The sequence below is a fragment of the Rhinoderma darwinii genome, chromosome 6, assembly GCF_050947455.1.
Source record: "Rhinoderma darwinii isolate aRhiDar2 chromosome 6, aRhiDar2.hap1, whole genome shotgun sequence".
Lineage (NCBI taxonomy): Eukaryota > Metazoa > Chordata > Amphibia > Anura > Rhinodermatidae > Rhinoderma > Rhinoderma darwinii.
This window is the reverse complement of record NC_134692.1, coordinates 3,022,684-3,038,446: the sequence shown is the minus strand read 5'-3', so window position 1 is coordinate 3,038,446 and position 15,763 is coordinate 3,022,684. Positions and strand designations below refer to the sequence as shown.

The 15,763-nt window shown below is 46.9% G+C and overlaps 1 protein-coding gene across 6 annotated transcripts in view; it reads right to left on the bottom strand.

Annotated features, from left to right (window-relative positions):
* Positions 1 to 2,621: 2,621 nt before the first annotated feature.
* MYLK (myosin light chain kinase) overlaps positions 2,622 to 15,763 on the bottom strand; it is a 177,597-nt gene continuing 164,455 nt past the window's right edge. For all 6 annotated transcript variants that reach the window (XM_075829025.1, XM_075829026.1, XM_075829024.1 and 3 more), the window contains 8 exons: positions 13,384 to 13,587; positions 12,178 to 12,395; positions 8,292 to 8,415; positions 5,355 to 5,507; positions 4,685 to 4,808; positions 4,095 to 4,224; positions 3,191 to 3,319; positions 2,622 to 3,107 (listed from right to left, as the gene is read on the bottom strand). In XM_075829025.1, the coding sequence (XP_075685140.1) occupies positions 2,833 to 3,107; positions 3,191 to 3,319; positions 4,095 to 4,224; positions 4,685 to 4,808; positions 5,355 to 5,507; positions 8,292 to 8,415; positions 12,178 to 12,395; positions 13,384 to 13,587 (1,357 nt within the window). In that variant the 3' untranslated portion in view covers positions 2,622 to 2,832. The remainder of the gene's footprint in view (positions 3,108 to 3,190; positions 3,320 to 4,094; positions 4,225 to 4,684; positions 4,809 to 5,354; positions 5,508 to 8,291; positions 8,416 to 12,177; positions 12,396 to 13,383; positions 13,588 to 15,763) is intronic.

The window sequence follows — 15,763 nt, the reverse complement described above, 5'->3', positions numbered from 1 at the left end:
GTAAATAAAGCTTATTCATTATCGGTTGCGTTCTTAGACTCTGTTCACACTGGTGTTATGGCTTCTATTATTAAAGAATCCTTGACTTATAATGGGGCTTCCTTTTTATAGGACGGTGTGGCGCTGCAGACTATGATGTTCTGGTCTCTAGAGAGCAACAGAAACCTGATGGGAGGGGTTTGTACCAAACCCTCAGCTGTAAGAAGCATCAGGTCAGGACATGTTTTTAGCCTCTGGATGTATATAAAAATGTTCCCTTTCACTGACAGCAATCTGTGGTTTTAAAATGGTGAGGAATTGAAACACAAAGTCTATTACAAAGTTGCAGAATTTTCATTATATAATGATGAAGCTTTATTTACATAGGAGTGGCCCTTTAAGAATCCTGACCTGCATTACATGAATCCATATAGAGAGATATACGGCCCCTCGGGATCCTTATATATAGTCCTCCCTGGAGCACCGCGCGGGGGGGGGGGGTCACTACGTATCTTACGTCTCATGGTCTTTTCACTGCTCATGCATTTATGTTTGAAGTTTCCACCCAATTAGACCCAAGTGTGATCAGTGGGGGTTCAGCAGCAGGGACCCCCCAAGAACGAGGGGTTCCAGGTCCCTGTTCACAGTGGACGGGTGGCTGCAAATAAAAGGTGACGCTCCATTTAAATGAATGGAAGATCTGGAAACATCCACGCGACGGTTATTGGTGGAAAACCTTCTGCGCTCCGGATCCTCCATTATCCGCGGAGAACACAGAATATTCTGACAAACTAAGACGATCGTGCGCCAAATCTGTAGCGGATTGGGGTGTAATTACAGAATGAGTGTAACGTGGCTCCTTCCTCATATATAAATGACACACGGATTTCTATACACAGACACACACACGCGGTGCGGCACAACAACACGTCCACGCCGGCGTCGCCACCAGCGCCCCAACGCCTGATATTATATTCCCCAGAAAAAAAAACAACAACAAAGTGCTAATATGGTGAAAGCGAAGTGTAAGCGGGGACCTCGTGCCCCCCAAGAAGAGGAAATCCGAATTCTCAAGAGAGAAGGAAGCTTCACATGTCCGAACAATAACCCTCATCATTTGCCTGGTCGGCGGGGGTGGGGAGGTCCTGTATTCATTGACATTGTTAGGGGACAGGACTGTTTGTAACTGCTGGAGAACTACAAGTCTCAGCCCGTGCCCCGCAGTGTTTGGGAGCAGCGAGCGTCCTCCATGTTCCCTCACAGAGCAGGTTGTGCTAATTAAAGGGGGACAACCGGCTGTAAAACTGCGGCCCCCCCGGACTTTACTTCCATGTATATTCTTTTCTTGTAGGGACTTTATATTTTTTATATGAGGCTCAGACGCTGCATATGATGGGACATGATCAGAGAAGACTAGTCCGACAAGGAGGCCGCGGGGTTACATGGAAGGGGGATCAGGCAGCTCACTCCATGCAGAGTAGGAAAGTGGGTGTTGTAGTCATCACCCCCCACCCCACAAGAGGAAAGGCCCCGCAGAGGCGAGTGCGGACTACAAGGGTGCGACCATTTACATCCAACTACTCCCCCTATGCAACATTGTATCCCCTCCATTCACGCTATAATGTCCCCCCACGTATGCTACGTCGTATCCCCCCATTCACACCACAATGTCCTCCCACGTATGCTGCGTCGTATCCCCCCATGTATGCTGCGTCATATCCCCCCATTCACACTACAATGTCCCCCCACGTATGCTGCGTCGTATCCCCCCATTCACACTACAATGTATCCCTCCCCATGTATGCTGCTTCGTATCCCCCCATTCACACTACAATGTCCTCCCACGTATGCTGCGTCGTATCCCCCCATTCACGCTACAATGTATCCCTCCCACGTATGCTACGTCGTATCCCCCCATTCACACCATAATGTCCCCCCACGTATGCTGCGTCGTATCCCCCCATTCACACCACAATGTCCTCCCACGTATGCTACGTCGTATCCCCCCATTCACACCACAATGTCCCCCCACGTATGCTACGTCATATCCCCCCATTCACACTACAATGTCCCCCCACGTATGCTACGTCGTATCCCCCCATTCACACTACAATGTCCCCCCACGTATGCTGCGTCGTATCCCCCCATTCACACTACAATGTCCCCCCACATATGCTACGTCGTATCCCCCCATTCACGCTACAATGTCCCCCCACGTATGCTACGTCGTATCCCCCTATTCACGCTACAATGTCCCCCCACGTATGCTGCGTCGTATCCCCCCATTCACACTACAATGTCCCCCCACGTATGCTACGTCGTATCCCCCTATTCACGCTACAATGTCCCCCCACGTATGCTGCGTCGTATCCCCCCATTCACACTACAATGTCCCCCCACGTATGCTACGTCGTATCCCCCTATTCACACTACAATGTCCCCCCACGTATGCTGCATTGCATCCCCCCATTCACACTACAATGTCCCCCCACGTATGCTACGTCATATCCCCCTCCACTCCCACTACAATGTATCCAATCTACTTGTTACAATGTATCAGTTGCATTCACACTACATGACACCCCCCTCCACATGCGATCGCTGCGGTTCCCCTCCTGGGTCAGGGACTTCTGGTCCCTCCATCATGACGGATCGGTGTTTATTCTGCATATAATGAGTGATCGGTGAGAGACGTCCCCTGGGAATGGGGCGTTACAGGCGGAGGACGGGGTCTTCAGACAGTGGGTGGAATATGACTTCCAGCTTCTTTGAGTTGAGGGTCTTTCTGGGATTTAGGTGGGAACGTCCCCTTGTAGTTTGTGGCTAGAAATTAGTCCTGTAGGGAATATCGGTTCACTCCTCCTCCTCCTCTTCCTCTTCCTCTTCTTCTTCCTCCTCCTCTTCCTCTTCTTCCTCCTCAGCCATCACTTCCACGAGGAGCTCGGCAGTGCAGGTCACCTCCCCGTGGCTGTTGATTGCTTTGCAGGTGTACTTGGCATCGTCGTCCCCACAGACTTCAGCGATTGTCAGGGAGCAGTTGCCGTCCTCGTCGTACTCAATCTGGAAATGACGCGACTCCTTGATGGGCTGGTCGTCCTTGTACCAGATCACCTCCGGATCAGGATGACCTGAAGAACAGAGGCGCAGGGTAATCAACAGGGGGCTCAGTGTACAGCCCCCCTCAATATGCCCAGGAACCCCCAAAGATCACCTTCAATCCTGCAGTCGAATCTGGCCGCGCTGCCTTCCACAACCTCAATGTCCTTGATGGTCCTGGTGAAGGCCGGCTTCAGGGGAGGTCGCTCTTCAGACACACATTCCAGGAAAGCCTGGTTATCCTCTGTAAGAAAACACAAGTGTTACCGAGACGTTACCCTATGTCACCCGTGGAACGTCACCCTGCCGCGTGCCACGTATCCCGTGCTCCCACCGAGAGGCAGGAGACAAGTCTGCACCAAACACCCAGCTGTGCACAGATTTCTTCTTCTGTAGATTAAATCTCCACTGTAAACGCAACTTAATTCTTATATAAAGAAAAGTTCTACAACTTTCTAATAGACTTTGTGTTTCAATTGCTTACTATTTTCAAGATCTCTGCTTGCTGTTCATGTATGCGGCAACCTCACTAATATCCAGGGGCTGAAAACCTGTACAGGCCTCACAGCTGAGGGTTTGTAACAATTGTAGTCATTCTAGACAATCCTGTGTGAGGTAAATACTTCAGCAGCGCAATCCTCTCTCCTGTGCTGATGGTTTGTTACAATGTATCAGTGCAGGTAAAATGTATAATATAAACTGCATATAATTGTTACAAACCCTAATCTTGAAAAGTATTAAGTCCGTACAAATTTTTTAGCCTCTGGATGTAAATAAGAATGTTCAAATTCGCTGAAAGCAAGCAGAGATCTTGAATGGTGATGAAATGAACCACAAATTCTATTAGAATTTTGCAGAACTTTTCATTATATATCGATAAAGCTTTAGTGACATAAACACGTAAGACTCAGATCGATCTGCCTTTCAGGGTGCGTGGAAAGCTGGGTGATGACCCCGATGGACATTATAGCCCCGCCAGGAATGAACCTCGTATCTTCAGGGGTCCCCACAGTCCTCACCTTCACTGGCTTCTGCCTCGGTGGACAGGGGGCTGGTTGGGGAACTTCCAGACGACTTCCTGGCGCTCAGCCCAGAAATCATGGCCATGGATGACAGACGTCCGATCGCTCGCACCGCGTGGCCCGTTTTCTGAAAGAAAGAGACGAAACTTAATGATTTCCTCTCTCCCTCCGGCTCGAATATAATGCCCCCCGATGAGCGGGACCTCAGGACTAACAAAACAGGGACCCCAAAAAACTGCAATACAGAAAGCACCAAAAATGAGCAAGGAAGATAGAGAGGGGGAGACGGGGCGGGGGAGGGGTGGTCCTTGTGTTTGGACCTCCATCAATGAGGTAAGAGGGGCTCGACCCAATCGTATCGGTTTTTCAGACGTAACTTTATTTTTATGTAAAGGAAACAAATATAATTCAGCAGGAAGCAGCGTAAGAAGGGGCCCCAGCTGGACTCCTGGTATGGGGCCCCCTCTGGTGTATTTGCAGTATTTCATAGGGGGGGGGGGTCACATGCACCTCCCTGACCATCACTGATATACAGAGAGAAAACGGGAAGTGCGTTATACGACGGTCCGCGGTTGCCGCCATGTTACCTGCCACTTCCGCCGCGCCATGTACTTCTTCATCCTGTCCTTGGACAGCTTCTTGGCTTCCATGGTGCTGGTGTCTTGTTGCAGCCACGAATGCTGCAGGCACTGAGTACAATTCAAGCGTTTCCTGCCGAGAAATGACAGCGGGTGATTGCGAGACGATGAGTAAAGTCACGCGGTATTATATACAAGGACGGGAGCCTCCTCAGTCTCCGTAATAAAGAACATATCGCAGCGTAAACCTCGTAGAATGTGATTTTACTTAGTTATACTCCAGTCACATCCAGAGCTGCACTGACATCTGTGATGGTTGCCCTTGGAAACCGACTACTTTACCTACACTCTACACACAGAGTAGCTCTGTGATATCTAAGCCCCCATGATGCACTCCAGTCTGCTAACAGGAACAACTCTGCAGCTCTGGATGCGACTGGAGTGTAGCACAGCCCATTTATGAAGGTTTGACCTGTAAAATGTTGTAACAATCTGTAACCGTTTCAAGAGACCCGGAACGAGAGGCTAATTGCATCTTATATGACATGGTTACATGGAGGCGGTCACATATTAAGATACAATGTTTCCTTCTCTAGTGACAACCAAACCCCCAGCGAGTGATCCCCCTGCAGCACCAATGGCCGCCTACACGGGTGAAGACGAATAGAGGCGCATTTACTTCATGTCCTTCTTCAGGAGGCTGCTGATAAAGTTCTTGGCCTCTTCGGAAATTTCATCAAAGGCTTCATCGTCGAAGTCCCAGGTGGCAGAGGTGACGTTGGCCAAGGTCTCGTTATCGTTATCACCCATGAATGGCGACAGACCGCTCACCCTGTAAGAGAAACACGGAGGGGGCGATGATATAGTCACTGACTGGTAATATACAGAACCCTATAGATCATTAGTGTCGGACATAAGTGCCTGATATAACGGGGCGCAGCGTTATTGCGCCAAATCTAGAACCGGATGATTGTCACAACGTCATCTCCCCGTAGAAGTTAACGGAGATGTTTGTGGAACGTGGTCCTGACCTGCGGCGTCCTCGGAAATCTCCTGAGTCACACAACACTAGAGGGCCACAAACACGGGGCCCCGACATCGCACGGTACGTCCTGCCGAGTACCAGGCTGCAGCAGAAAGATGTCAAGACGCCACCAGAGGGCGCCATCTGCCAACACAAGTGACTCCTCCGTGAGCAGCGCAGAGAACGCCGTCATAACAAATAACCTGGAATAACGTAACTCCGGCGACTTGGACGGTGAATCGGGACGTGTTCCTGGTTCTCAGCGTTATAAGACGCCGTCCCCGCTAGAGACATCCTCAATAAAATCGTGTCATGTCATTTTTTGCGATTAAAGTTGAATTTATAATCTACTTTGGGCCGGGGAAGGACGGCGCTCGTGTGTCGTGATTTACGTTGACTTCACTTATGCCCACAAGATAGCAGTCCGCTGGCATGAGCTGAACTGGCAAAGTGTATTGTTCTGTAAGTGCATGTTCACACGTAGCGGAAATGCTGCAGATTTTCCGTCCGGATTTGCAGGCAGAACATTTTCAGTATATATATTGTGTTGTTACATCAGGTGTTCAACACCAAAATATAGTCTATGTATGAGGGGAAGGGATGAAGATGGGGAATAGCGATGTAACCAAGGTGTAAACCGCACTCACCACAATTCACACAGCGAGTGATACACGTGATGGTTTACACCTTGGTTCACTCATATTTGAGCCAATTCTTCATACGGCCTTGTTCACAACTGCAGTATAACACTAATGATGTGTAGAATATAAAATAAAGTTGGTCTTTATCCCTCAACCCATTTGGTGGTTTTCAAATAAAATAGAATAAAACCAGCCAGGGCGGGTATATTGAACATATAGGGTGTTGCAGGGACCGCTGACCCTGCTTCCCGCTGGTATAATAGACTGAGCACAGCCGAGCTAACAATTTACACACTGAATAAGAGCTATATTTTAAGATCATATTAAGTGCGCAGAAGCATCATATTTAATAATAATAAAAGTTTTTCGTTTTTGTTACATCGCTATTCCCCATCTTCATCCCTTCCCCCCATACATAGAACATTTGCAGTAGAATACAGTAGCAGTAAAGGGTATGAGAGTGCCTGAGTGAGTGTATGAGAGTCAGTGTATGAGAGTGCCTGAGTGAGTGTATGAGAGTGTCTGAGTGAGTGTATGAGAGTGCCTGAGTGAGTGTATGAGAGTGTATGAGAGTGCCTGAGTGAGTGTATGAGAGTGCCTGAGTGAGTGTATGAGAGTGCCTGAGTGAGTGTATGAGAGTGCCTGAGTGAGTGTATGAGAGTCAGTGTATGAGAGTGCCTGAGTGAGTGTATGAGAGTGTCTGAGTGAGTGTATGAGAGTGCCTGAGTGAGTGTATGAGAGTGTATGAGAGTGCCTGAGTGAGTGTATGAGAGTGTCTGAGTGAGTGTATGAGAGTGCCTGAGTGAGTGTATGAGAGTGCCTGAGTGAGTGTATGAGAGTGCCTGAGTGAGTGTATGAGAGTGCCTGAGTGAGTGTATGAGAGTGCCTGAGTGAGTGTATGAGAGTGCCTGAGTGAGTGTATGAGAGTGAGTGTATGAGAGTGAGTGTATGAGAATGCCGTTGTGAGCGTATGAGAGTGCCGGAGTGAGCGTATGAGAGTGCCGGACTGAGCGTATGAGAGTGCCGGACTGAGCGTATGAGAGTGCCGGACTGAGCGTATGAGAGTGCCGGAGTGAGCGTATGAGAGTGCCGGAGTGAGCGTATGAGAGTGCCGGAGTGAGCGTATGAGAGTGCCGGAGTGAGCGTATGAGAGTGCCTGAGTGAGCGTATGAGAGTGCCTGAGTGAGCGTATGAGAGTGCCTGAGTGAGCGTATGAGAGTGCCTGAGTGAGCGTATGAGAGTGCCTGAGTGAGCGTATGAGAGTGCCTGAGTGAGCGTATGAGAGTGCCTGAGTGAGCGTATGAGAGTGCCTGAGTGAGCGTATGAGAGTGCCGGACTGAGCGTATGAGAGTGCCGGACTGAGCGTATGAGAGTGCCGGAGTGAGCGTATGAGAGTGCCTGAGTGAGCGTATGAGAGTGCCTGAGTGAGCGTATGAGAGTGCCTGAGTGAGCGTATGAGAGTGCCTGAGTGAGCGTATGAGAGTGCCTGAGTGAGCGTATGAGAGTGCCTGAGTGAGCGTATGAGAGTGCCTGAGTGCGTGCGGGTGTCTGACACTAGTAACTGGTACTCTTTGGGCACTTCTTGGTGAGGAGGAGGAGACCTATATCAGAATATTTTCCCTAGGAGCCTCAACAAACCATAATCCAGCCCTGAAAATTATGTGTATTGAGATGCGCTGACACTAGAATGGGATCTTCCTGATTCCCTGAATCTCCTGCAGGTGCGGGGCAGGCACAGGGCGGGTGCGGGGCAGTCACAAGGTGCAGGACAGGCACAGGGGGATCACAAGGCGATCACAGGGCAGGCTCGGGGCAGTCACAGGGATGCACACGGGTCAGACATATTGCACATCAGGCCACACTGACTGGGGGGGGGCCCAAGAACAGAAGAAGCATTACACGGACATTAACCCTTCCACTGCCTGGACAATTCCTACTTCCGCAGACTTACAGGATGTAGCAGATGACTCCAATGCTCCACATGTCAGTGGCATATCCTATTGGCTCATAATTGATCACCTCAGGGGCCACAAATTCAGGGGTCCCAAATAACACTTTAAGATTCGGTGTATTTTCTGAAACATAAGAAGAACAAAATAAAGATAAATGTACAGACGTGTTGAGACGCCTCCAAACACAGACGTGACCCCACGAGCTGCGACACACACAGGACGTCTATACACAACTCTGATTAACGGGGCAGTAATGGGGTTGTCCAAGATTAGAAAAACATGGCGGCTTTCTTCCAAAAGCAGCGCCACACCTCTCCACAGGTTGTATGTGTTATTGCAGCTCTGGGTCACTCACTTCAATAGAGCAGAGCTGCAATACCAGACACAACCCATGGACAGGTGTGGCGCTGTTGTTGGAAGAAAGCCGCCATGTTTTTCTAATGCTGGACAACTCCTAAAACTCAACAGTCCAACGTCTCTCCGTCTGCTACAATCTATTGCTCTTTGTTATCAACCATTTTACGCTGGAGAGAGGCTGTGACTGTAGGACAGATGAATTCCTTATATTGTTCCCTGTTATCAGCCACTGTAGTGTTCTCCAATTGGATAAGTAAAAGGAAGTGCAGACCCCTGCTCAGGAACTAATATAGCTGCTATGCTGGGAGTTGTAGTTCCCCTCTGCAGCTGAATTCATTCGGAAGCTTTCCTTTGCTCGTCCTGCTGAATGTCTTCATATTTTGAATTGTACATTTAGTAAAAAATCCCAGTGAATATCTTTCTACTGTTAATGTGAGTCACTCCCTTCTCATCGGGCCCCGCGGTTAGAGTCATCGAGTGGCTCCCACTCTTTATACACGTCCCACATAATGTGACAAGAAGAACGTGCGTTATCCTGGGCGCTGCGGCTCCTCTTTCCTTCTATGTAGGTGACACTAGAGCCATTAATGACCCCCGTCATGTAGGCAGAGCCCCCTCATCTCATCCCGCAGGCCGCGCGCTACATTAAGTCGCTGCTCTGGCTCCGCACTCGCTTAGTGGCAACTTAGACGTCCGAAGAGTTAAAGAGAAGAACTCCTCGCAGCGTTTATCTGAAATGAAGTTTAGACGAGACGTTAACGAGACCAAAAAAGGGCAGAAATCAGATCCCGAAGAATGTCCGACCATAATAATGAGCTCCAGCGCAGCCCCTGCAGGAAGATCCGACCTCCGATCAGGTGAAAGTGCGGCTCTATGGACTATAAAAGCAGTTATGGAGCTAATAACGGGGAGAACGCGGGGTGGGGAGCGCTCCAGCCTAATCTGTGATCTCTCAGGAGGTAACCCCCAGATTTAGCCCCCCACCTTGTTCCAGGCAGGAGAAGCCCCAATAGTGCCCCCCCTATAGACTCACTAGTTGCCTTCAGCTGGTTGGAGGTTCCGGAGAATTGTCCAGTCATGTTCTGAGACCGCCGATCTTAAAGGGCCAGTCCAGTCTTATCCAAGAGAAGATTCCTCATTGTTCTGCAGCTTCTTTTATTTTAACCCCGCTTCTGGTGCTTTAAAAAGGGGCGTGGCTTAGCAAAATGGGGAAAGCCCCAAGACCTGACAGATTTACTCCAAAAATTATAGCGGAAAACTACGACGGCTGAAAAAGATTTGTCTTTCAGGCGCACGGACAGCACAAGTTGACGCAGATTTATCTTCCTCCGGCTGCTGACTATGGGTAGATATTCTCTGCTGAACGAACGACTATTTAAAGCGTCTCTGTCACCACATTATAAGTGGCCTATCTTGTACATGATGTGATCGGCGCTGTAATGTAGAGAACAGTGGTCCTAGTAATAAAGAGGCTGTCACCACATTATAAGTGGCCTATATTGTACATGATGTGATCGGCGCTGTAATGTAGATAACAGTGGTCCGATCACATCATGTACAAGATAGGGCACTTATAATATGGTGACAGCCTCTTTATTACTAGGACCACTGTTCTCTACATTACAGTGCCGATCACATCATGTACAAGATAGGGCACTTATAATATGGTGACAGCCTCTTTATTACTAGGACCACTGTTCTCTACATTACAGTGCCGATCACATCATGTACAAGATAGGGCACTTATAATATGGTGACAGCCTCTTTATTACTAGGACCACTGTTCTCTACATTACAGTGCCGATCACATCATGTACAATATAGGCCACTTATAATGTGGTGACAGCCTCTTTATTACTAGGACCACTGTTCTCTACATTACAGTGCCGATCACATCATGTACAAGATAGGGCACTTATAATATGGTGACAGCCTCTTTATTACTAGGACCACTGTTCTCTACATTACAGTGCCGATCACATCATGTACAATATAGGCCACTTATAATGCGGTGACAGAGCCTCTTTATTACTAGGACCACTGTTATCTACATTACAGTGCCGATCACATCATGTACAATATAGGCCACTTATAATGCGGTGACAGACGCTTTATTACTAGGACCACTGTTATCTACATTACAGCGCCGATCACATCATGTACAATACAGGGCACTTATAATGCGGTGACAGCCTCTTTATTACTAGGACCACTGTTATCTACATTACAGCGCCGATCACATCATGTACAATATAGGCCACTTATAATGCGGTGACAGAGCCTCTTTAACGAGTTGTTTGCGTTCGAAAGACGGTCTATTACACGTGACAATATTCGCTAAAGATTTCCACCGTTCAGTCGTTACTGCGTCCGTTGTTCGTTCGTCTGTGGTTGGAGAGCGAGGTACTGATCTGCTAACGCCTAGAAGACGAGCGGATGTGGTGGCGACAAACGATAATCTTTCACCTAGAAACCCAATAATTCATCGTTCGATCACTGCCCGCTGTTACACGTGGCGATTATCTCTTAGGGTATGTTCACACGGCTAATTTTCGGCTATTTTTCGGACCTCCAAACATCTGCCCATTGATTTCAATGGAAAATACGGCGTTCTGTTCCGACGGGCCATTTTTTTAAAAAAACAGCCGCGAAAAAGAAGTGCATGCCGTTTTTGGAGCAGTTTTTCATCGACTCAATAGAAAAACAGCTCCAAAAACGGCCGTAAAAAACGCGGCTGAAAATCAGGATCTGTTTTCCCTTGAATAAAGCTCCGTATTTTCCGCGTTTTTTTAGTAGAGCGTGAACATACTCTTACTTTCAAATGATTGTACGGAAATTAATACGACAATCGCTCACTCTAATAGCGCCTTAGGACTGGTGAATGCAACATTGTTTCCCCCCATTTTTAAGATCTCTGTTTTCTGTCAGTGAATGGGAAAACTTTTGTTTACAACTACAAGCCTGAACTGACCTGATACTTTTCACAGATGGGGGTTTGTTACAATAGCTTCCAGTCCAGGCAATCCCCTGTGAGCCCGGACTCTAGACTGATACATTGTAACTATCTATCAGGATAGGAGAGAGAGTTTTGTTGCTGCTGTGTTTAGCTCACGGTGGATTTGTCCTGTTCCACAGCTTCGTGTTCGTTTTGCGGATTTTCCGGCTGTTCGTTATGCGGATTTTCCGGCTGATAAATGAAATTTTCGTTCACATTGCAGCAATGATCAGCCTGTGGCCCTTTACAATGACGTCTTAGGAACATATAATAATCATTATAACGCTCTAGCCTGCGTCCTCAGGAGCCGGTGCTGCAGCGGATCAGTAATGGATTGTGTGAATGAAGTCCTAATCCTATAATGTTACAGATTCTGAGGTCCCTGGTCCCATACTGGGGATGGTCTAAACCTCAATGTCCATTACATGGAGCTTCACACTCAGGATCTGGTAATATTGTGTAGACAGCGCTGTGCATGCTACATACATGCAGCCAGTGACTATCCACAGCAGCACAGAGGAACGGCCACTCACCTAATCTCCTGGCCAGGCCAAAGTCGATGAGTTTGATCTTGGTCCCGGTCTTGTTGACGCACATGATGTTCTCAGGTTTGAGGTCCAGGTGGACGATACCTTGCTTGTGAATAAACTCCACGCCTTCCGATATCTGCTTCATATACTTGATGACTTCTCTTTCCGTCAGCTCAAAATCCTCATCAATAATCCTCTCAAACAGCTCCCCTCCGGAGACCCTGTCACAGCATAGAAGGTGTCATACATGTATACATATATACAGGTCTATCATACATATATACAGGTCTATCATACATATATACAGGTCTATCATACATATACATATATACAGGTCTATCATACATACATACAGGAATATCATACATACATATATACAGGTCTATCATACATACATACAGGTCTACCATACATACATACAGGAATATCATACATATACAATACATACAGGTCTATCATACATACATACAGGTCTATCATACATATACATATATACAGGTCTATCATACATACATACAGGAATATCATACATACATATATACAGGTCTATCATACATACATACAGGTCTATCATACATACATACAGGTCTACCATACATACATACAGGAATATCATACATATACAATACATACAGGTCTATCATACATACATACAGGTCTATCATACATATATACAGGTCTATCATACATACATACAGGAATATCATACATACATACAGGAATATCATACATACATATATACAGGTCTATCATACATATATACAGGTCTATCATACATATATACAGGTCTATCATACATACATACAGGTCTACCATACATACATACAGGAATATCATACATATACAATACATACAGGTCTATCATACATATACAATACATACAGGTCTATCATACATATACAATACATACAGGTCTATCATACATATACAATACATACAGGTCTATCATACATACATACATACAGGTCTATCATACATACATACATACATACATACATACAGGTCTATCATACATACATACATACAGGTCTATCATACATATACAATACATACAGGTCAATCATACATACAGGTCTATCATACATACATACATACAGGTCTATCATACATACATACATACATGTCTATCATACATACATACATGTCAGACCGGACCAGACGCCAGCACCCCATGATACCTCCCCCCCCCCCGCGCTTGCCGTTACTCACAGTTCCAGCACCATCACCATGTCGCTCTTGGACTCGAAGGCGTCTATACACTGCACGAGTTTGGGGTGGTGCAGGCAGTTCATGATGTCGATCTCCTGTCTTATGCTCTCCTTGTCCTTGGCGGAATAAGCTTTGAGGAACTTTCCGGCCCACACCTTCCTATTTTTTTTATCAACGATGCGAAATACTTGTCCGAATTTCCCCCTGGAAAAATAGAAGCATTTAATATAGGACGGCCACACAATATCCGATATCCGGCTCGCTGCGGCCAGAATACTCCATGAAGGGCAGAGAACCGAAGAAGAACTGCAAGAAGACCCCGGATCCAGGAGCAGAACAGACACCGACCTGTCTCCAGGACCCAAGTCCGACATCTGCTCATCCAGCCACAGATATGAATGTTTATCTGATCCGGGAAAAGCTGGGTGACCACCAATATGACTGCAATGACACAGAGGTTGTCACCCAGCTTTCCCACGAGATGAGAGAAGATGATGTATCACTGCATCACCAGGCAGAATTACCATTCAGATGCCTGTAAAGCTGGGTGACTGACTGTACAGTAGTTGTATTTGGTAACAGACTGGAAGTCACCCAGCTTTCCCTAACAGAAGACTAATTAAGAGATCTTAAGATAGTGGTCTGTAATCTGTCGCTCTCTAGCTGTGGTGAAACTACAACCCCCAGCATGCCCTGAGAGCTGCAGTCTGGGAAAGCTGGGTGACAATCCCTATACAGGATCGTCATGTGCTGGGAAATGTTTGTGCTATGACCCCATGTTTTCCACTTCTCATAGAGAACAGAAGGATCAGAGGATCAGACTCGCTCGTTCAGATGGTTAATAAGACGTCCGCTCGTGTTTTGCCGCCTCGCGGGGACATCACAAGAACAGGACGTATCGGTTTATATCTGCACAGCTGGGATGGATACAGAGTAAGTAGCCGCTGATTGATCCCGTCACAGTAACTGGGGTTGTTGGCTGATAATCCCTAAATCCAAACAAGACAGTGATCGCTCTGTGCCGCCGCCGGTTACAAGATCCCCCGCAAATAGCAGAAGGAAGAACAGTCAGGAAACATTCAAAGAGAATCAGCGATCATCCGGCACCAGGAGCGAAGCCTGAAATGTGAAACTGCCCACAAACCGCAGGAAACTATTATTACCAATCCGCAACATCGAATCCCGTCCTCTAAGCGGATGTGGAGACTCAGCTTTATTGTATGAAGATAAGATCACGAAATGTGCAGCCCGGAGCGCCCGCAGCAACTGTCCCATACAGCGCAAATCCAGCGCTGACCCCCATTATACAAGTCGCAAATATAAATAATCTCTATACACAGCAGACACTGTGTACAAACATTACTTATCCTGTACTGATCCTGAGTTATATCCTGTATTATACTCCAGAGCTGCACTCACTATTCTGCTGGTGGAGTCACTGTCTACATACATTACTTATCCTGAGTTACATCCTGTATTATACTCCAGAGCTGAACTCACTATTCTGCTGGTGGAGTCACTGTGTACATATATTACTTATCCTGTACTGATCCTAAGTTACATCCTATATTATACTCCAGAGCTGCACTCACTATTCTGCTGGTGGAGTCACTGTGCACATATATTACATTACTTATCCTGTACTGATCCTGAGTTACATCCTGTATTATACTCCAGAGCTGCACTCACTATTCTGCTGGTGGAGTCACTGTGTACATATATTACTTATCCTGTACTGATCCGGAGTTATATCCTGTATTATACTCCAGAGCTGCACTCACTATTCTGCTGGTGGTGTCTCTGTGTACATACATTACATTACTTATCCTGTACTGATCCTGAGTTACATCCTGTATTATACTCCAGAGCTGCACTCACTATTCTGCTGGTGGAGTCACTGTGTACATACATTACATTACTTATCCTGTACTGATCCTGAGTTATATCCTGTATTATACTCCAGAGCTGCACTCACTATTCTGCTGGTGGAGTCACTGTGCACATATATTACATTACTTATCCTGTACTGATCCTGAGTTACATCCTGTATTATACTCCAGAGCTGCACTCACTATTCTGCTGGTGGAGTCACTGTGTACATACATTACTTATCCTGTACTGATCCTGAGTTACATCCTGAATTATACTCCAGAGCTGCACTCACTATTCTGCTGGTGGAGTCACTGTGTACATACATTACTTATCCTGTACTGATCCTGAGTTATATCCTGTATTATACTCCAGAGCTGCACTCACTATTCTGCTGGTGGAGTCACTGTGTATATAAATTACATTACTTATCCTGTACTGATCCTGAGTTACATCCTGTATTATACTCCAGAGCTGCACTCACTATTCTGCTGGTGAAGTCACTGTGTAT